This window comes from Monodon monoceros, unplaced genomic scaffold, assembly GCF_005190385.1.
Source record: "Monodon monoceros isolate NGI ecotype Baffin Bay Population unplaced genomic scaffold, NGI_Narwhal_1 Super_Scaffold_21, whole genome shotgun sequence".
Lineage (NCBI taxonomy): Eukaryota > Metazoa > Chordata > Mammalia > Artiodactyla > Monodontidae > Monodon > Monodon monoceros.
In genome coordinates this window covers 82,073,870-82,096,568 of record NW_021703778.1, presented here as the reverse complement: position 1 = coordinate 82,096,568, position 22,699 = coordinate 82,073,870, and the positions used below count along the sequence as shown (strand labels likewise).

Sequence of the window (22,699 nt, the reverse complement as noted above, 5' to 3'; positions counted from 1 at the left end):
CAGCCCGCCCCGCCCCTGCGTGACGTCAGAGACGCGACGCGTCGCAACGCAGTGCAAATTGGGAAAGAGGGGTGAGCTGAGCTGACTTCCGTCGGGATAGAGGTTTTTCTTCGGGTTGGTGGGAGATGGGCCTTTGGCGAGGAGGCCGGCATTAGTGCGCCCGGCGCCAAGGTGAGTGCGGGACTGGGTCCTGGCCTTTGTTCGTCGGGAATCCGTCCTCAGTGAACCCCTTTCCTTCCACCAGCTGCTGGTCACCCGGGAGACAAGCCGTGTCCTCGGAGGGGGTGGGACCACCCGAACATAGAATCGGCTTTTGAAGGAAGGGCCCTACCTCGAGTCTTTCCCGCTACCCACCTAGGGTTGCCCAGCGAGTTGCGTGTGGGCTCCGGTTTTTCCGGTCTTAGAAGGTGGCCTTGACCATTCTTCCACCTTCTTGGACACTCAGACCGACTTTGACCTCTTTCCTCTTGCCTCCGTTTTCAGATTTTCTGCCCGTCGAGCTACATTCCCAGGCCTTAATACAACCTCTCAGAGTGTTTTCCAATCCCTCCTCTGATCCAGTCAAACTTGCTTGTAGTGAAGTCCAGGTATGAGTTTAAAGAACCTGCGAGCGCATCAGAGTTAAAACTGTGACTTCCCCAAATAAAAGCTTGTCTTTCCTAAAATGTGGCCTTTCTCCTAGAGTTGTGGGACAAGTTAATTTCACCTCGGAAATTATCAGAACCCTGAATTTGTACTTAAAGCTGCAGACCACACTTCTCGGTTTATTTCTTGCCTCCAGTTCATTTTGTGACCTTGGAGCAAGTCCCTAATCACTAACAAAATATTTACCTGAAGACAGAGGTGTTGCAGAGTCTAAGGAATTTAATATTTGTTAAGAGCCCTGAGGGTTTCAGCTGTAGGGGATGCCGAACTAAGGATTTTACTCTCTCTACGTCAGCAAGCATCCTATGTACTTTCTACTGCAGCCATGAAAAATGTCAGGTGATTTTTATTGGGGAAGTGTTCCTCTTCTAGGCTTGCTCTGCGGCTTTGCTATGTAAGCAGATTTTGCATTTCAGCAGATTCTGTTTAAGATTCATTGTTGAATGTCTTTCATGATGGATTTAGATCGTTTCTCATGATTCCAGAGTACTGGACCAGTCTGTCTGAAAGGTTCCATAGGTTGTGCTATGTCTTTAACATGTTGAAATGTGTATTCCTTTTCTTGTGACACATTAGGTGCATCTTTTAAATTAGATGGTAAGGACTCTATAATAAAAAACAACAACTTGTCATTAATGATATAAATTTATATTAGTTGCACATAGGTATGCATTGTTTTTGAGAAAACAATGCGTGAGAAAAACAAAAATATTTTAAAGATGTCTTTCTAGAATTTAATTTTTAATATATTTACTTGAACTTTGTCAGTCATTATGGTCATTTGTTTATTAGCGTGAACATAATGGGAAAGAACCAAAATGGCTTTTGTAAAGTAAGAGAGTCAGTACATCAGATTTTTTTCCCATAAAATGTCTAGCATTATATTTTATTATGAACATTTTCTACATAAAAATGTACTTATTTTGTAGAGATGAAAGGGAAAAAAGTGTCTATTAAATATGAAGTGTTAATAAAATTAGATATTATTGAGTCTTTTTTGTTTTAATCTTGGTCATTGTCCCAGTTGCCTATTGCTATATAACAGATCACTCTAAAACAAAGTGGCTTAAAACTACAATTCATTATCTCATGTTTCTGTGGGCTGACTGGACTCAGCTCGTTGGTTCTCGGTGAGGGTTTCATGTATTTGTAGTCAGATATCCAGCTAGGGTTGGAGTCATCTGAAAGCTCAGCTGGGCAGGACATCCGAGATGGCTCATTCCCATGGATGGCAATTGATGTTGGCTGGGAGTTCAACTGGAGTGCCTACAACATAGCCTCTTCATGTGTCTTGGACAGATCATAGCATGGAGGCTGAGTTCCAAGACAAGTGTTTGAAGGGTCAGGAAGTGGAAGCTTTTTCTTAAAGTCTTTTAAAAGCCTGGACCCAGAAGTTGGCACAGCGTTACTTCCAACATTCTGTATTGGTGAGGGCAGTCAGAGCCCTCCCCCAACCAAATGATAGACCTTTTGAAGAGGAGAATGCCAAAGAACTTGTGGCCATCTTTAGCCTACCATAATTTTGTTGACTGATGTTTGGATATAATAGTAAATGCAGAATAAGTTACGCTTCTGATTTCTTTGGCCATTTCATGGCATGTTATAATTTTCGGAGCACTTTTTGTATATATTTTTTCATTGACACCTTTGAAAACTCTATAGAAGCAGATGAATTATTCCCATTTTGCAGATGATAATAAACTGAGCAGTGGCAGTGGTTGTGGTGGAGGATTTAAGGAATTTGCCCAGAGTTGTATGATAGTAAGTGGAAAATGAGACTAAGACTTTTATAATACTTTTATAATATAAAATCTATTAGTAAATGATGAACTGTTATGTTAAACTTATTTGTAATAACATTTATAACCATACTAATTCAAGTAACACAGTACTCATGTACAGTGAATAAAGTTAGTGTTGAGATAGCTAAACGTTGCCTCTTCTAACACATTACAGTTTAGTCTTTCATAATGCTAACCTAAATTCTCTGAAATGTACCAACAGTGATGTGAACCTGCATGTCTTTCTTGTTTTTTAAATTGAAGTATAGTTGATTTACAATGTTTCAGGTGTACAGTAAAGTGATTCAGTCATATATATATATACTTTTTCAGATTCTTTGGCATTATAGGATATTACAAGATGTATAGTTCCCTGTGCTATACCATAGGTCCTTGTTGTCCTCATTGTTTATCCATTTTATATGTAGTAGGGTGTATCTGTTAACCCCAGATTCCAAATTTATCCCTCTGTACCCCCTTTCCTTTTGGTAACCATAAATTTGTTTTCTGTGTCTGTGAGTCTATTTCTGTTTTGTAAATAAGTTCATTTGTATCATTTTAGATTCTACGTGTAATATCATATAACATTTGACCTGATGTCTTTGTAATGTAGTAAAATGAAATTATTATGCATTATAATACCAATTTCAAAACAAATTGAAAAGCTGTGGGTATAGGAATCCTGGGGTTTTTAATTTCTTAATTACAAAATATTAAAAATTTAAATGATTTCTCATAATTTTGGTAGGTTGGGCGTTATATAACTTAAGATGTTGATTTCATGTAAAATAGATAACTAGTGGGAAGCAGCTGCATAGCACTGGGAGATCAGCTCAGTGCTTTGTGACCACCTAGAGGAGTGGGATAGGGAGGGTAAGAGGGAGGGGATATGGGGATATATGTATACATATAACTGATTCACTTTGTTATACAGCAGAAACTAGCACAACATTGCAAGGCAATTATAATCCAATAAAGATGTTAAAAATAAATTTAAAAAAATAAAATTCTACCTTAAAAAAAATGTTGATTTCAGCTGAAAACTGTCATCTTCATAGTGTTTTATTGCTTCTAGTAACATGCTTATATCCATTCTTTATGCCTATGGTTCCCAGTCTTGATTGCACGCTAGAATTCACCTGAGGAGCTTTATAGAAAAAGCTCCTCATGCAAGGAGCTTACCTATGTGCAAGTCTCACACTCAGAGATTCTGATTGAACCATTTAGGAATGGGTCCTGGGCATCAATATTTTTTTAAAGTTCTGTAGGTGATTCTAATATACAGCTAGGGTTGAGAACCATAGCTCTTTTTTTGGTACTTACTAAGTACAGTTGGGTTCCCAGCTCATCAATTTTGCATCTGCTAAAAAAAAAATTAAAGAGATAAAGAGGAAGAGGAGATAAATGGATCAAGGTTATATAGGTAGATAGACACCTATTGTGTAAAACAGTTACCCTCGTGTTTTTTCTGGGAATGGTCCTTAATAAAACCAAAATATTTGGGCATGGTACATTTGTGCCTGTAATATGGTACTTTGCTTTGTATTACCACTGTGTACTCATCTTTCATCCTAAGAGGTAGAAACTCTGTTAGGAGGTATATTCTTTGTATCCCCTACAGCCCCCAGTGCTACACTTTGAACAGATGTAGGTATTCTAAATGTTTACCACATTGAAGCTGGTTTTTAATCACTCTTCAGAACTAGGGCTAGTTATTTTACTCTGTTTTTCTTTTTAGCATTGTAAGAACTTTGTAACTTTGGACTTCTCTTTTTCTTTGGTTTCCATGATATTGCACTTTCCTGGTTTTCCTTCATTCTGTGTTTCTTTCCTCCTTTAGGAACCACCCCCACCCCCCAAGTTCTGAGCCCTTCAGGTATCTTGTCAGCTGTAGAGAAACAAGATCTCATTTCCTTAGTGATTCATTCTCCTGATTTTAGTTACTAGTGTAAATGATGTTTATGTTTTTAAAACTATTACAAAAGTTTAAAAATATACATAAAAGTGAAGAGAATAGAATTATTTAAACTATATCCTAGACAGCATATTATTTCAATGTCAATACTTTGTTGTCTCCCAAAACACTGAGGATTATCGAAGTAACATTAACGCCTTAATAGTTGATTTAATATCTGGTCTTTCTGTAAACCTGATGTCTGATTACGTATTTACATCTCTATCAAGGCATCCTTCTTTAGATGTTATTCTTTTTGCATACACTCAACATGTTCAAATTTTTTTGTAAATCAGTGGTTCTTATTTGGGGGTAATTTTGACCCCCCCCCCGCCCAGGGGACATTTGGCAATGTCTGGAAACAGTTTTGGTTGTCACAACTGGAGAAGGGTGGATACTACTGGCATCTAGTGGGTAGAGGCCAGGGATGCTGCTACACATCCTACAATGTGTAGGGCAACCCCACAACAAAGAATTATTCAGTCCAGCATGTGAGTAGTGCCCAAGTTGAGAAATGCTGCTGTAAACTGATCAGTTTTTTAAACTTTTTATTTTTGTTAACAGCACTACCATTCTTCACATTTCTCAGGGTTTAAAGTGTGTGTGTGTATGTGTGTGTGTATACTCAAGAGAGAAAATACTGTTTAAGTCAAAGCACATTTCTACCTTTCTGTGTTCTTTTTTGCCATGGCCTGCTAGTTATTCTTTTCTAAAGTATCATTCCCTTGTTCCTGTTTCCTTCAAATCTGTCTTGCATATCCCCACTTTGACCTGTCCAGAGATACCATTTTCCCTTCAAGATCTGGCTTCTTATTGCCTGCTGAATTAAATATAAACAATTTTGGGTGGCTTCAAAAGTCCTCCATCATGTAATTCCATTTCCTTACCTAATAGAATTTATTATTGTTAGCCAACAGTTATTAAGGGTTGACTATAAGGACTACTAAGGTAGATGTTAGAGATCTAGCATGTTAGAGTTATGACTTATAAAGACATGTTAGTATAATCCCTTGATCTTATTTGATTATTTCCTAATAATCCCTATAGCATTCTTTATTTTTCTTATTACCTTCCCATACTGATTTCTCATTTTGTTCGTGTTGATTTCCTCTTCTGGCATGCCCTCCTTTCTCACTCTATTCATAGCTAACTCCTATCCTTAGGGCCGGTTTCTGTCTCTATCACAGCATCATGAAACTGCATGCTTATGAGGTATGAGTATCTTAAAGCCTAGTCATAATTGTCATTTGATCCAAATTCTGTACTAAAGGAATGCTATAGATAACAAATATTGATAGTATAGGATTTAGATCAAGAAATAAACTCCAGGGCTTCCCTGGTGGCGCAGTGGTTAAGAACCTGCCTGCCAACGCAGGGGACACGGGTTTGAGCCCTGGTCCGGGAATATCCCACATGCCGTGGAGCAACTAAGCCTGTGTGCCAGAACTACTGAGCCTGCGTTCTAGAGCCCGCGAGCCACAAGTACTGAAGCCTGCACTCCTAGAGCCCGTGCTCCGCAACAAGAGTAGCCACCGCAATAAGAAGCCCTCGCACCACAACCAAGAGTAGCCCCCGCTTGCCGCAACTAGAGAAAGCCCGCGCGCAGCAACGAAGACCCAATGCAGCCAAAAATAAAATAAATAAATTTATATATTTTAAAAAAAGAAATAAACTCCAAGAACTGGGACCATCAAGGATGGAAGAGGTGGAACTTAAGTTGGTTTTTGCAGGACGAGGGATCAGCACAAAAGAGTACACTCTGGGCTGGAAGAAGCTCCCCCCTCGCCCCAAGTTACAGTGAATTTTTCCCTCCTTTTGACTTCCCAGTGACTGGAGTCACGTATTAATGTACAGTGTAGGAATTAATTGTTGGCTTATTATTTAATGAGTATTAATTTGGTCTTGATAAACTAAGGTATTTGTGATCAGAAGCCCTGTGATACTCTATCTCCCTAGAGCAGTGTTACTCAAAGTAGCCAGTCTCTTATAGTCTTGCAGCTTGTGCTAGAATATAAATCAGTACATTGCTTTCTTTGTAAAGAAAGTCTTGCTGCTATGAAAAATTCAGTGTGCTTAATAGGTTTACATTCTGTTATAAGCTTATTTTATCACAGGCTGGTAACCAACAGTTCCTCAACCAGCACTGGTCTGTGGACCACACTTGAGTAGCATTGCTCTGCAGGAGTTTTACACTTTCAGTTGTAACCTATAGACATTTCACATTTATACCCAGTGTTCTATATGTGCATACACAGGTACACAGCCAAAACTAAAGTTTTATGAAACAGTTTTAACCTTACTATGTGTGACATGCTCTGATATTTTCTCTTCAGGTTTTTTTTGTTTTTGTTTTTTTAATGGTGATTGTGACCTTCTAAAGGGATTTTAAAAAAACACTGCTATTGTCACTAGACTCATAGTAGATACTCAGAAAATACTAGAGGTTTTTTTTAGCAGTGATGAATTCTTAAAAGGGTTGAGCCTTAACTTTAGGATTGCTTTAAAGCAGATTATTTCATCAGTACTTACTTGTTTGTGGCATTTTAACTAGAATGAGTATAGAATGGATTATATGAAATTTAAGATAGTCAGATGATGTAGTGAATACTGTTGCTATCTGAAGGCCAGAGATGGGGTGAGATGAGATGATGGATGGCCAACAAGGACAAACTGCTTTCCTTTCAGTGTTGCCAGCAACCTTGGCAGTGGCTGGTGTGAGGCCCTAGTTAAGATATCAGGACCAGTTTGAATGACAACAAACTTCAATCTTTACTTTTTTGCTTTTTAGTCATCACTCTGTGGTTCAGGTCATCCAATCTCTACTCCTTTCTTTGGAAGGATCAGAAAAATGTCAGAAAGAGAGAGGAGTATATATGCCTTCCATTTTCTCCCTATTGTCAGCTCATTTTCAGCACTGCCTGTATTTCATTTTTGGAGCATTGCTGTTTGATTAAGCTGTTGTTCTTAAATCTTTATCAGGTTTACACATCTTAAATTTTTTTTTTAGGAGAACTTTTTCTTACATATACTTAGTTATTTTATTTTTTGTACTTACAATCCTTCTTGAAGTATAACATAGTTTTAGTGGGTTATATGTTGTATTTAGTTCTAGAGCTAAACAAATAGATTTTAAAATTATTTGAGTTCTGTAGTTATTGAACATTCCTGTATAAGTATCAGTGGGTTTGTTTTTACTGTTGCAGCCAAAATAAGGAAATTGTAAATCCATTCAGTCATTCTGGCCTTAAGTTATTTTATGCCAGTCTCTTTTGAAATTTCTTTAATGGCAAAATGCAGCAGAATGACTTATCAAAAATTTAATACATTAAAGTTTACATACATTTAAGTTGGATATGTATTCTTTGCTTTCTCATATGATTAGGGAAAAATACCCTTTACCTTGTGCTTTGATTTCTGCAGAAGTATATGTGATTGTAGAAGCTAAAATAGCAATTAAGGCAATGCTGGAAGTATTTTTAACACCAGGCATCTTATTTGACAGCATAACATATAATTTAATGAAGGAAAATGGAAACAACTGTGGTCCTTTCATGACATTATCAGAGCAAGTTCTTTATTTCAGCTGTTCTCAAAAATCAAATAAGGACAGAAAAAGTAACTTTAAAAAAGCACAATCTTTTTCCTGGAAACCCTCATTAAAACTTCGTTGTATCATAATCTTATCCCTGTAGTTTCCATTGGTGTGTCTGATCGGTTGTCACTCAATCGGAGTCCTGTCATTCTACCTTTGCAGTGTCTCTAGTATCTGTCTGCCTCCTCCATTCCATCTCTACTGCCCTAGTTCTGACCTTCATCATCTTTCCTTAGGATCATTATTATGGGTAACTAATGTCTTCCTTATCTCCAGTCTTTTAAAGCCTAACCTTGTACTGTTAGTTTAGATCATATAACTCTGTTCTTAGAATCCTGCTCTGGTTCTCTGTTACCTTTAGAAAACAAAGTAAATGCTTTAATGTGACATTCACAGCCTTCCATTTATCTGTTCCTAGACTATTTTTCAGGCCTTACTGCCTAGCAAATCCTTGTTGATTCTGTATACTAGCTAGTTCCTAAAGATGTTCTTTACTTTTTTGACATTTTCCTCAAACTCTTTCTCATCTCTATCAAAAGCCTTCTCTCACCAAGACTCACAGAAATGCTATCTCTTCCATGATGCCTCACAAGATCCCTCTAGTCATACTTGATCTTGTTAATTTTTCTTATTGTACATTATTTGTAACTCTTTATAGTTTGATATAATACATGTTGTATTAACACTGCTTACAACTTTCTCTTTCACGTTAGTTTTTTAAACTTTGTGAGGAAATGGATCACATCTAATTTTTGAGTTCCTGGGAGCACAATGTCTTCTGTACAGTAGGATGCCTGTGAATGTCTGAATGGAATTTAACTTTGAAATAGCTAATGATTTATTATTTTAAGTTGCCTAGGTAGCATATATAGTTTTTATATTCTTTTGTCTTTTAAAGATCCAAGCTTTAAAGGTAATGATGAGAAAAAGATTTGACTGAGACATATTCTAGACCTTCATTTTAGAGGGTTCAAATAAATAGCTTTCTTTTCTCAACCAAGAAACCTAATTGTCATGAATCAACAAAATAGACTCTACCTGACTTTTTGAATATATGTCCTGTGGTTAGACCATTAATACTTAAGACGCAGGTAAAGGATAGAGTAGGAAAAACAGATACTGTCAGACTGGTACGAGGTCACTCTGCCTAACTCTGGCATTAATCCTTATCTTAGTACATTTAGTGTTGCCAGTAAAAAATCATTGGGCTTTTTGGAAATTACATTTCAAGAGCTAGCCTATATCAGGGGAGCATATGTTGGCTTATCGTGGTTGAGTAAGCTTAAGATCCTAGCTGAGCTAGGTGGGGGCAGAAAAGTCAGGGATAACTCTTGTTACTATTATCTTACTGTCCTTTAGCCCTCCTTAGTAGTCCAAACTCCAACATCCCCTGCCCTCTGCCACCATGGTGTCTGTTGTGGCATCAGTAAGGACTCAAGTTTCTTTAAGCACCTTCCTGAAAAGTTAGTTTCTTGGCCTTACTGTGCTTTCCCTTAGTCAAAAATATTATTTCTCAACTGTTGCTTATGTTTCAGTAGAAATCATGTTCCTGAACTACCACTCTATCCCATCATTTTCTTTTTCATTGCCAGTTTTTTTTAAAGTTATCTACAGTCTACTTCCATTTCTTTATTCCTTAATGCTTGTGCTCTTGCTTCCACTCACACCACTGTATGGAAGCTGTGCTCAACGAGGTTATATATACTAGGCTCTTAAAATATTCCAAATCTGTTTTTTTCTTAATGAGTATTTAAAAACATATATATTTTATGTTTGCTTGTTTCAACCATAACTTCCTAACTTTTACATCTCTCTGGGTATTCTTTTCATATTTGTAGACAATTTATTCATATTTGCATTGTTATATAATTGCTTTCTTTAAAAATTTTTGATGAAATACATTAAGTATATTACATATTATTTTGTTATAAAAGCCTGATAATAAAACGATCATCTGTACAAACTATTATATGTAAAATAAGCTACAAGGACATATTGTACAACAGGGAATATAGCCAATATTTTGTAATAACTATAAATGGAATATAACCTTTAAAAATTGTGAATCACTATATTGTACACCTGCAACATATAATGTTGTACATCAGTTATACTTCAATAAATACATAAAACAAAAGTCATCTCTGAGCATATGTGAACATACCACCCAACTTGAGAAATAAAACCTTACATATCGCTGAAGCTCTTTGTGTGTGCCTCCCTTATTGTATCTTCTACCTCTCCAGAAATAGAATTTTATATTTACCATTTCCTACCTTTATAAATTTATCTGATTTGTATCCTTAAACAATATATTGCTCAGTTTAGTTTGTTTTAAAACTTCTTACAAATGGTGTCACGTGTCAACTTTTTCACTCAGCTTTAGGGGGATAAGCAGGGGTTGAGGAGGTGGTGAGCATGGGGGAGTAGGGAATGTTCTCTTGTTAAACTGTTTATCCTGGAAGGTCAGGAACCACTTCTTATGTATCCTTCGTGTCTTTAACATGTAACATAATGGTTTTTTACAAGGTAAGACACTCAATACTGTTGTCTGTATAAGTATGAGGAAATCCAGGGGATCCCTATCATATTCTGTAATGGATGCTCTTAGCTGTTTTGGTGGTGCAGTTGATGAATTATATACCTAATCAAGAAATGAGAAAGTATTAATATTTAATATAAAATGTGACAAGAATCACAGCAAATTGGGGTGCTTTTGGAGTTTCACATAGGTGAACAGAAGCCTTTTCGCCCCTAAAGTTGTACCTTACTCAGCATTTTAGGATTCAATGTTCATTGATGTCCATTCGTCTAATAATAGTGAACTGATAGAATGAAGAGCATTAAGGTAGTGGAAATAAGTGATAGAAAAAAAGTTGTAATCTCTCTTTTCTTTAAATTGGAAGTATAGATGATTTAGTGTTGTGCCAGTCTCTGCTGTACAGCAAAGTGACTCAATTTTACGCATACATACATTTTTTTTTATACTCTTTTCCATTATGGTTTATCACAGGATATTGAATATAGTTCCCTGTGCTATACATCAGGACCTTGTTGTTATCCATTTAAAATATAATAGTTTGCATCTACCAGCCCCAAATTCCTAGTCCATCCCTCTCTCTCCCCCACTCCCCCTTGGCAACCACAAGTCTGTTCTCTATGTCTGTGAGTCTGTTTCTGTTTTGTTGATAGGTTCCTTTGTGCCATATTTTAGATTCCACATATAAGTGATATCATATGGTATTTGTCTTTCTCTTTCTGACTTAGTTCACTTAGTATGATAATCTCTAGTTGCATCCATGTTGCTGCAAATGACATCACTTTGTTCTTTTTTATGGCTGAGTATTCCGTTGTATATATGTTACCACATCTTTATCCATTCATCTGTCAATGGACATTTAGGTTGTTTCCATGTTTTGGCTCTTGTGAATAGTGCTACTATGAACATAGGGGTGTATGTTTCTTTTTGTATTATAGTTTTGACCGGGTATATTCCCAGGAGTGGGATTGCTGGATCATATGGTAATTCTATTTTTAGTTTTCTGAGGAACCGCCATACTGTTTTCCATAGTGGCTGTATCAAAAAATGTTGTAATCTCTTAAATGTATTAATGCAGCTATTTATTCAAATTGTAATTAGTTCTTTACAACTGAAGACCTTGTATAAATTTACTTGGGTTCCTGAAGTTTTCATTTGGTGACACTTATGATCTTGCCAAGATTCCCATTTAGTGTGCTCCGCTGATCTGCCCCATCTATATGCATCCCTGCATAGGTACACACACACACACACACACACACACACACACACACACACACAACTTAATTGTTACATACCTAGCCTTTCTTCTTCATTTTTTTTTTTACTACCTCAATCTTCCCAGTCAGAATTTACCAGAGCAGATGAGAAAACAAAGAATGTCATGAAACATCAAAGACCTTTTCAAAGTAAACCAAAGTATTTGGGTGTATTCTACCAGAAACATGTTCATACATCCCCAGCTTCATATAATGTGCCCTGGCTATCCCTCCCCCCAACTTGTTTCCTTTTGTAAACTGATGAGAAAGAAATATTTTTAAATGAAACTTCCTTCTATTTGTAAACTATACGTTAATGCAGATTTAACAGAAGAAAAATATAAAAGCTTTTATTATTCTGTTCCTTTGACAGGAAAGATTCCTAATACTTAATGCAAAATGATACAAACTAATTCATTTCGTTAATGAAAATTTGGAGGGGAAAGTAGATTGTTTATTGATACCCTGTATATTGAACTCAGAAAATAAATATTCAAGATAATTGAAAATTAACTCTTAGCAAAGGACACAGTTTAGGAGGTTTGTTTGTTTGTTTTTTAAACTGCTCACTTGTTTTATTGTTAATGAGGAAAACTAATGGGATTATTTGTGTTCATTTTGTTTCAGAAAAGAACTACATTTAATGAAGTACACCATCCATTGTGAAAGTGGAGAAGTAAAGATTATTCATCATGCCTGCTGTGGCTTCAGTTCCTAAAGAACTCTACCTCAGTTCTTCACTAAAAGACCTCAATAAGAAGACAGAAGTTAAACCAGAGAAAATAAGCACTAGGAAGTGTGTATACTTTGCTAATTTGAGTCATATACATGTATCCCCCACTATTCAAAAGTAGAGTGTTCCTATGAAGCCTTTTGTAAGCCAAAATGGCATAAAGTGAGGAAACAACTTTTTTCATGAAAGCAAAAATCGCCTCTGTATTTCTTTCAATTAGTAAAAAAGGTATTTAGGTGTTCTGTAAAAGCAAAGTGGTGTAAAGTGAACTTTTGAAAAGTGGGGGATAACTGTGAACTTTTAGTTCATTTCCATTTTATTAAATGAGTTAGAGAAGTTCTTAATTTTATCTTGGCAGAATACATATATATTCTGCTAATAAGCATATTATCTGTTTTCTGGACAGTATGTTACATCATAAGTTTAAGAGGTGAAGACTGCAAGGATTCTACAAAACTCATTCAGCCACAGTTAATATCTTTTCCTAAAACAGTGTAAAAGTACTTCTTAATTAAAGATCATTTTTATCCTTGTGTATTTCACATATAAGATCTGGTTCTAGCATAGTCTTTGATTAAAAAAGAAGAGATACGTATTTTTTATGCAGTATTCAGCAAAGTATTTATACCAATTTGACATGAAGTTTTAACCTAATTATTTTTTTTAATTTATTTTACTTATTTATGGCTGCATTGGGTCTTCATTGCTGCACACAGGCTTTCTCTAGTTGCAGTGAATGGGGGCTGCCCTTCGTTGTGGTGCACTTGTTGTGGAGCACAGGCTCTAGGCACGCGGGCTTCAGTAGTTGCGGCACGCAGGCTCAGTAGTTGTGGCACACAGGCTCTAGAGTGCAGGCTCAGTAGTTGTGGCACATGGGCTTAGTTGCTCCACGGCTTGTGACATGTTCCCGGACCAGGGATCAAACCCATGTCCCCTGCAATGGCAGGCAGATTCTTATATATCCTCTTTTTTTTTTTTTTTTTTTTTTTTAAGTCTTGTTTGTTTGTTTTATTATTTATTTATTTGGCTGTGCCGGGTCATAGTCGCGGTACGTGGGATCTTTGTTGTGGCATGCATGTGGAATCTAGTTCCCTAACCAGGGATCAAACCCAGGCCCTCTGCATTGGGAGTGTGGAGTCGCTGCACCACCAGGAAAGTCCCCTAATGATTTATTTTATGTATTTTTATTTTTGAGGGCATGTAGTCTATCTACGTTGGGGTAGACTACATGTTGAGGTAGAGGTTAGAGATGATACTTTCCTGATAACAGTTGCAGAATTTGTTCTGAGGTAAAATATAATAGAGATGGAAAGGTCCAGCTATTTTGATATTTACTGGAAGTTATTTTGCTATAAAAATGGGATATCACTAAAATTGTTAACTTGTTGATAGTTTTATTTCTGTTAAGGAGGGACAGGAGACAATAGGGGAACTTTTCCTCTGAATTTATTTTGACCAACAAAGGAGAAGATTTAGAGATATATAACTATATTATTATAGAGCTGAGAGTAAGAGTTTAATAAAGAAAGGTGGGTCTAGCCAGCCTCACACCCTACACTTGAGGTAAGCAGACTTTAGAAATCGGGGAAAACAGGTGTTCTACACTTGAGGTAAGCAGATTTTAGAAATCTGGGAAAACAGGTGTTCTGTGGCTGGAGATAAATGTGAGGCTCTAAAAAATGATATGTATGATCCCAAATGAACCTGTGAGGAGGCATCTTAAACCTGTGTTTGCACAGAAACATCTTTATGAGTCATTTTCTAGAGGAAATAAACAAGATGGGAAGGAAATAAAACATTAAGGATGAAGACAGGAGAGTAGTAAGAACTTTAAAGAAGGTCAGGAAAGAAAATCCCAGAATGAACTAATACTCGTAAACATTACTAAGTATAAAATGGGCTTTTGAAAAGATCTTTGGGTGGGGAAGGGATAGGAAGAGTAAGAGAGGGATTGGCCTACTTCTTGAGCTTAGTTGGTAATGTTGATGGGGTGATAGAGAAAGTAGCGCTGTTTAACTCACATTGAATGATTTTCAAATAGAAAATAGTGAGAAGGGTAAAACCACCTTGAAGCTTTCTCAGAGAGCTTCATCTAATCTTAAAACAGATAAATCTGTTTTAGCAATGTCTGGTTTAGCTCTAGGACTACCCTGATCCCACAGGAAGTGGTATGTTGGCCTAAATGTACCACCACAACATGTAGCACTATTCTAGAGAATGCTAGAATCCTTTTAGGATATTTGGCTGGTTCACTGGACCCACAGTGACATTGCAGCCATCTCAGCTGGGCCTGCTGCTACATATGGGCCCATGAGATATACATGCATCATGATGAAAGAAATTTGGAAAAACCTAAGGACTGTTGTACCCACTCCTAAACTCTTAGAGAATCTCCTTACTAGCTTTGGTTTGATTTACCTCTATCCTGGAACTTTGATGCCATGCTTAGCAGGGCATGCACACTGACTGAAATTGTCCTTGTGTAGGACCATCTTTGGTCTTAAAGACCAGTTTGGCCCTGTTCCTTTGTGTGGTGTTCTATCTAGTTCCTTGGCCTGACCAACTTCATCACTAATCTATGTCTCAATCGTAGAGCACAGTTTGAAAAATATAGAAAACAAGATGCACTGATTTGTAGAAATAAGTTATTGATAAAGCATATTGTGTATTAACATTGGCACTACAACTTAGTTGCCAAAACTTTAGTCCTAAGTAAATGAATTCCTCTTGCAGAAATGTCTGTTTTATTAATTTGCTTTCTGAAGACTGTTAAACCAGGAAAATGTCCTTAGAATGAATACCATAGTGGACTTCCCTAGTGGCGCAGTGGTTAAGAATCCGCCTGCCAATGCAGAGGACATGGGTTCGAGCCCTGGTCCAGAAAGATTCCACATGCCGTGGGGCAAGTAAGCCCATGCACCACAACTACTGAGCCTGCGCTCTAGAGCCTGTGAGCCACAACTACTGAGCCCACATGCCACAACTGCTGAAGTCCACGCACCTAGAGCCCATGCTCCACAACAAGAGAAGCCACCACAATGAGAATCCAGCACACTGCAACAAAGAGTAGCCCACGCTCTCTGCAACTAGAGAAAAGCCCACGCACAGCAATGAAGACCCAATGCAGCCATAAATAAATAAATTTATTTAAAGAAAAAATAAATGAATGCCGTAGACCCCTCAAATTATTTTACTGAAGTGGAATTTTAAGATGACATGTTTTTAGACTTTAAATCTCTTCTCTTTTCAGGGCCAGTGAATCAGACTGCAGTTCAGCCATTGTGTAGAAAACTCTAAAAGATTGAACTCATGTCCCCTTTCCTGTCCCTAGTTTCTTGAGTTTTTAGGTGAGGAGAATTTTACATCATGGTTAGAAAGGAGTAAGGAGAATTGAAAAGTATTTGTTTTAACATTAAAATAATAAATATTTTAGCTCCCCTATTTCAGTACAAGTAGTATGCAGCTATGTTCTTTATAGAGTATGACTATTATATGGATGCCGGAGGACCATTTGCCTCAGGATTATCTATTGTAGCAAATCTTTTAAAACTGGATTTAGAATGCATTTTGTACAGTTTGGTGATATACAAACAACTATTAATGAAACATAAGTATTTAATTGTAGTATAAGGGAAATTTTCATGTTGCATCCAAACTTATATCTAACTTTGTATAATTCTGAAGTAGTGCAACCTAAATTATGAAATGTATTTTATTGAGGCTCTGTGGACTTTATACATGACTTTTTCCCCCCAGATGTCAAGTGTTTTAATTACTTTTTCTCTCATTTTAAGTTATGTACAGAGTGCCCTGAAGATCTTCAAGACTGCAGAAGAAAGCAGATTAGATCGTGATGAGGAAAGGGCCTATGTGCTATATATGAAATATGTGACTGTTTATAATCTTATCAAAAAAAGGCCTGATTTCAAGCAACAGCAGGTACCTTTTACTTCTATGTTTTTATTTGCTAAGTTATTTTTACACAGTGGAGCTATTGATCTCTAAACTTTTTAACTAATACTGAAATTTAGATATTATGTAGCAGCAAGTTCAAACTTCTGCAGATAGAAAAAGCAAACTAAAGATTTCGTTTCATTATTTGCAATATATGTGTATATGTATGGTTACACTCACACTATATACACATACTTAATTTGCTGTGGATTAGTACAGGTTTATAGCAACATACAGACTCATGATTAGTCTTCTGTTGTAATAAATCACTGCCAGGTCAAATAGAAGGATTCAGTTTACTCATGCATTCAATAAGAAAAATATGACTATAGTTGTACTTTTTCAAGGGTCAAGGTTTAGTCACTTGTTTTTATGTGACAGCTTTTTATATTGACACTAGCCATATTAAAGATCTCAGTTTGCAAAATTAATGTTGATTAATTTATTTAATTTAGATATTCATTTTTATCTATTTATTTATTATTTTTTGCTTTTAATCTTTTGAGCCAGGTGCCTTTCTTCCAATTTGCTGAAGTGTGAGGAGGGAGGGAGGATGGGAGAGGTGTAAATGGGTAAAGAGAACTGATGACTAGGATAAGTGTTGCTAGAGGAGAGGTTGCACTTTTATTACACCAGAAACAGACAAAAGAAGAAAATAGAGAGTGGGTTAAAGAAATGGGAAGAATATTGTGTTGGTGTTTCCACCTTTACCTAGGAATGATCTTGCTACTAGAGAATAATAGCAAAATACTGCTTATAGATTTCTTACCTGGTAGACAAGCCATTTTATTTTTTTGGCCACAGCATGTGGCATGTGGGATCTTAGTTCCCTGACCAGGGATCAAACCCATGCCCACTGCGTTGGAAGTGTGGATGGAGTCTTAACCACTGGACTGCCAGGGAAGTCCAAGACAAGCCATTCTCGAGTTAATATTGAGATTTTTATTTAGTTCACTTTTGGCAGAATTGTCTTGCCTCATTCAAATTTTTTTTTTAATTTGTTTTATTTATTTATTTTTGGCTGCGTTGGGTCTTCGTTGCTGTGCATGGGCTTTCTCTAGTTGCAGTGAGCACGGGCTACTCTTCGTTGCAGTGTGCAGGCTTCTCATTGTGGTGGCTTCTCGTTGCGGAGCATGCACTCTAGAGTGCAGGCTCAGGAGTTGTGGCGTGTGGGCTCAGTAGTTGTGGATCACGGGCTCTAGAGCGCAGGCTCAGTAGTTGTGGCGCACGGGTTTAGTTGCTCGGCGGCATGTGGGATCTTCCTGCCTCATTTAAATTGACTTACAGAAGTGGAAAAAAAAAAAAGTTATCTTATTCTTCGAAATAACCTTTTTTTGTTCACAGTAGTGGGACTAATAAAATTTCTTTCGGTTGTTGGTTATGGGATAACTTTAATGTTTTATTTAATGGTGACAAATGATTGCTGGTGTTTCTTCTCACCAGCAAAATTATGCTGATAATCTTTATGGGGTTTTAGATCTAGCTTTGGAAAGGTAGCTCCTTGCATTTGGAGATTCATCTTCCTGTCTACAAATGGCTGGGTTGGTCCTGCCCTTGGAACATTCTTGGACATGCTTATCTGCAGATAGAGACAGAGGCTTGTCTTGCTCACCCTTTGATGGTTTTTACAGTATCTGTTAAAAAGATACTGCTTAGAGCCAGGATACGGTTCATGTGTTTAATACTTTCTGTCATCACTGATATTTTTCCTAACCCCACTGGAAGGTTTCAGGAAACAACAATGGGGCTTCCCTGGTGGCGCAGTGGTTGAGAGTCCGCCTGCCGATTCAGGGGACACGGGTTTGTGCCCCTGTCCGGGAAGATCCCACATGCCGTGGAGCGACTAGGCCCGTGAGCCATGGCCGCTGAGCCTGCGCGTCTGGAGCCTGTGCTCCGCAACGGGAGAGGCCACAACAGTGAGAGGCCCACATAACGCAAAAAAAAAAAAAAAAAAAAAAAAAAAGAAAACAACAATGATGTAATGGTCATTTTACTCAGAGAGTCTTTGAGTCATGTTGTTTCTGCCCAACATAAAATTGAATAAAAGCTACTCTGCTATATACATGATCTATGGGATATGAAGGACTACCCACAACTAAAAGTTTGGCTTAGGGCTTCCCTGGTGGCATAGTGGTTGAGAGTCTGCCTGCCGATGCAGGGGACACGGGTTCGTGCCCTGGTCCGGGAAGATCCCACATGCCGTGGAGAGGCTGGGCCTGTGAGCCATGGCCACTGAGCGTGCGTGTCTGGAGCCTGTGCTCCGCAATGGGAGAGGTACCACAAAATAAAATAAAATAAAAAAATAAAAGTTTGGCTTATTTATGAGATAATAAAGAGAAACCCAGTGCCGGAAGACCCTGGTGGCATGACAAAAACATCACAGACTGGGGTAGAGTAGACCTAGGTTGGGAATGTGCTCTCTTACTTTGGGCTCTTACTTCATCTTTCCTGAGCCCCCCCGGTACGTTCATCTCTAAAGGGAACCTCCTTGGTGGGTTGCTATAAGAATCGAAGATAAGTCTTGTATTATCTTTCCTGTCATACTATAAGTATTCTATAAATATTGAATGGTTGAATGAATGAATGGTGGCAATTATTCTGCTTATTACTATTGTAAATGTATATTTTATTTATTAAAACATAAATCTGAAAAATAACATAAATCTGAACCCTGTCAGAAATTTAAAAAAAAAAGATACTGCTTAAAAAGAAGTGTAAAAGTATTTACTGAAATAAATATTTTTGAAAGATTTGCGAATTTGGAGAACTTCGGAAGTTTTGGTGTTTCCTTGTCTGTTGTGGTAGGGCCAATTTTTTATGTACTTATTTAATTTTTGCTTTATTTTTCTAACTTACTGGTTACTTTTTTTCTTTGGCAAGATTGGGAGTGGTTTTGTAGCTACCTTTTTTTTTTAACTTGAGAAGGTTGGGAGTAAATTTTGATCAGTAAGAAATTTTTCCATTTCCACAGAGTATCTATTGCACTTCCAAAGAGAGTATCTAGTTGAAAGTGGCAGGAGTTGTTCGGGTTAGGAAGCTCCCTGCAAAGGCTCAAGTAACCCAGCCTGTTACTTCATACGCTGTAGATGTTCAGTTCCTGATATTAGTAAAGGGACTGTTTCCATTTGCTCTGTCCAGGGTACCACATCTGCTTCTGTCTTAGAACTGTTTTTTGTTTTATTTTATTTAGCTCAACGTCTCCAGTGCATTTTAAGTATGTGAAGTGTTAAATTTAGTAACTACATATTTTCTGGGTTTTACCCTTTAAATCAGGAAGTGACAGGATGTAATGTGACCAGGCTTCTTCAGAAACCTACATTTTTCACTTGTTTTACACTAAGATTTAGATAAAACTTGTTAATTTAGCAAGCTCACTAGTAGAAAACACATTACATTATTGTTTACTCATTGAAAAAATTAGTTTATGAACAATTTTTTAGGGTTATTTGAAAAGGGAGAAGGCAAATATATTGAAAATATTAGTATAGCAAAGTCTAGATACAGTTAGAATATTTTTAAATAGCCATGGCAATCATGATAATTAATGCTAAATATTATTAGTAGTGAACCATTTTGTTTGGGAAATCATGAGAATTGCTTGAATTTGTGTGTTCAGGAGTAGGAAAGTTCTACTAAGTAAACCTAAGAAGCAAATGTTTTCAGTTGTATAAGAATTGGACATTTTTTTTTCTGCCAATTGTCAATACTATTGAAAATTGGAAAAAAATTATACTTACTCCAACTGTGTTCCTTTAAGAGCACAGAGAGAGGTAATTATTGACAAGAAACCTCATTAATATTAGAGGAGTGTCTTCTGGGCGTTTGTACCAGACATGCCCAAACATGATTTTTTTCAGCATTTCAGCAGTGTTAAGCTAGGCTTTTAAATGAGTTCATGTCAAAAAATTAATAAAACAAGTTATATAAAGTAACCATACTCCAATAAAAATTAATTTAAAAAAAAGTTATAGTGTTTTTTGGTTCTAGTTTGTATTTTGTTTTTATCAGAGAAATATTACAGTAATGGCTAATTTTGTTTTCTCTTAAAAAAGTATTGCATCAGAAGTCAGGACATTGTGGAAGGAATCATGGAAGTGATTACAGTTTCCACTGTAATTTTTAGTTGATATAATATTGAACAAACTATATACTTTTATTAAAAATTACATAATGAATGGCCCTTTTATATATTTTATCTCTAATCTAGAAGAATAAAATCAAATAAAACATGATCTACCTTTAGGCTAGATAGACAGACATAGGATAACTGTTATCAACAGATCTATCTTATCAGCTCTTCGTAACTGCCTCTCAAACAGCCAGAGATGGATATTTCTGGCCTCCTGGCCTTTCTTTTTATAACTTCTGGTTACAGTATCATTTGTGATAAACTGTGTTAGTAGGCTCTATTTGCAAAGTCATAGTGATAAGTTGCAGCAAGTTAGATCCACTAGTCAGTTAGCTGAGTCTCACTGCACTACTGTCATGTTAAACCAGACTTGATTTGGAATTATCTCTGATTGCAAGATCTAATGAGTGACCCCTTAGGGAAGTGATTTATTTTTTTCAATTCATTATGCTTGTTAATAAATTATGTGCTAAATCTTTTGTGTATGTATGTGTGTGTTTTAACGTAGATCATACTGTTGATTTATTTTCTACCATTTGATTTTTAGTTATTCAGGGTTTCCTCAAGTGTAAAACTTGTTTTACGTCTAAAGTGATTTGACTCCAGTTGGGAGGTAGGTAGGTATTATAAAATACAGGTGGAAGGAAACATCTCAGTTTAAAACAAGTAAAACAAAACAAATTCTATGCTGTGGATCAATACAGAATTTGCTTTACTGCTTCTGAGACTAAAAGAAAAAACTAAGTAACATATTTACAGTAGGAAAATATATTTTGCTCCTAACATATATGGTTTGCTTTTTGGCACTTATTAAAAGACAATAATAGTATTTACACTTCATAAAGGTGCCTTACAAATAAGTAAAATTATTACCTACCGGCTTTTTTTTTTTTAACGTACTAATAGTATGAAAAAATATTTTTGAAACAATTGGAGAATAAGTTGTACACTTTTGTAGGTTTTTTTTTTAAGTTTTAAGAAATATTTCATTCAGTCATAATATTTTTATCTAAACTTTTGTTTATATGAACACCATAATTTTGTGTTTTTAGCATTAGTGCTATGTACAGTGGCTAGTACTAACAGTATAAGATGGTTTTCCTATAATTTTAGGACTACTTTCATTCAATACTTGGACCTGCAAACATCAAAAAAGCTATTGAAGAAGCTGAGAGACTCTCTGAAAGCCTTAAACTCAGGTACAGACACTATTATGAAATCTTTAAAAGAATGTAAATTTAGAAGATTAAAATTATATTTAGAATTTGTCCATTTATATATGACCATGCATATAAATCCCAATTCCTAAGAAGAAGTCTTATATTCATGTGTTACCATTAATGTTCTTTACTGAAAATTTTTAAATGTTTAGACTAATACATTGTTAAGATAAGCATTGGTCTATTAGATTATAGCTCAGGTCCAGTTTTTTCTAAGTTTCTGACACGATTCTTCAGAAAAACATAATATTCTCATATGCTTCATGTCATAATGTGCTACTGGACACTGGACTTGTGGGAATGAAGTATTTAATGTTAGTTTTGACTTGCCTGGTTGCAGAAGTTACATATTTAAAAAAAAAATCTAACTCTAGTATTTGCCATGACTGACTTACCAGGCTTATAAAATAATTAGAAATTAAAAACAGTATGTTTCAATTTTTAGTCATTAGTCACTCTTTAAATAACAAAATTAAAAGGGAACTATTTTTACTCCACTAGTTTTTTTAAACTTGGATCAGTTAACTGCTATAGTTACACAGGTTTTCCCCTGCTATCTGAAAGTAAAGTGTTCCTATGAAACTTTACCTAAGCCAAAATGGCGTAAGGCAAAGAAGCAACTACCTCAGGACACGTCTTGCTATAAGATGCACAAAATAAATCAAGATAAAGCACAGATGCTCACAGACACAGTTCAAAGCTATGGCAGCTTGATGCTGAGATGCTTGTGTAATTCCTGGGGAAGGAGCTTGGCGGTGCCACTCTCTGATCAGGGTGTGGCTACTTCTCTAACAGCTGGCTGCAAAACAACTGCTAAACGCTATTTTCATGTTTCACCTTTTTTCCATAAGCGAATATCCTCTTCAGATTTCTTTCGGTTAGTAAAAACAAGT

The 22,699-nt window shown here is 36.4% G+C and overlaps 1 protein-coding gene across 3 annotated transcripts in view; it reads left to right on the top strand.

Moving 5' to 3' along the window:
- The window catches only part of USP8 (ubiquitin specific peptidase 8), a 99,489-nt gene that overhangs the window by 39,473 nt on the left and 37,317 nt on the right, over positions 1–22,699 (top strand). Inside the window, exons 1-5 of one of the 3 annotated variants that reach the window (XM_029239765.1) lie at positions 77–171; positions 484–587; positions 12,398–12,566; positions 16,298–16,442; positions 21,700–21,785. In XM_029239765.1, coding sequence (XP_029095598.1) covers positions 12,463–12,566; positions 16,298–16,442; positions 21,700–21,785 — 335 coding nt within the window. In that variant the 5' untranslated portion in view covers positions 77–171; positions 484–587; positions 12,398–12,462. Of the gene's footprint in view, positions 1–50; positions 172–483; positions 588–12,397; positions 12,567–16,297; positions 16,443–21,699; positions 21,786–22,699 lie in introns of those variants that run through there. The other 2 variants (XM_029239764.1, XM_029239766.1) reach the window with 2 other exon arrangements.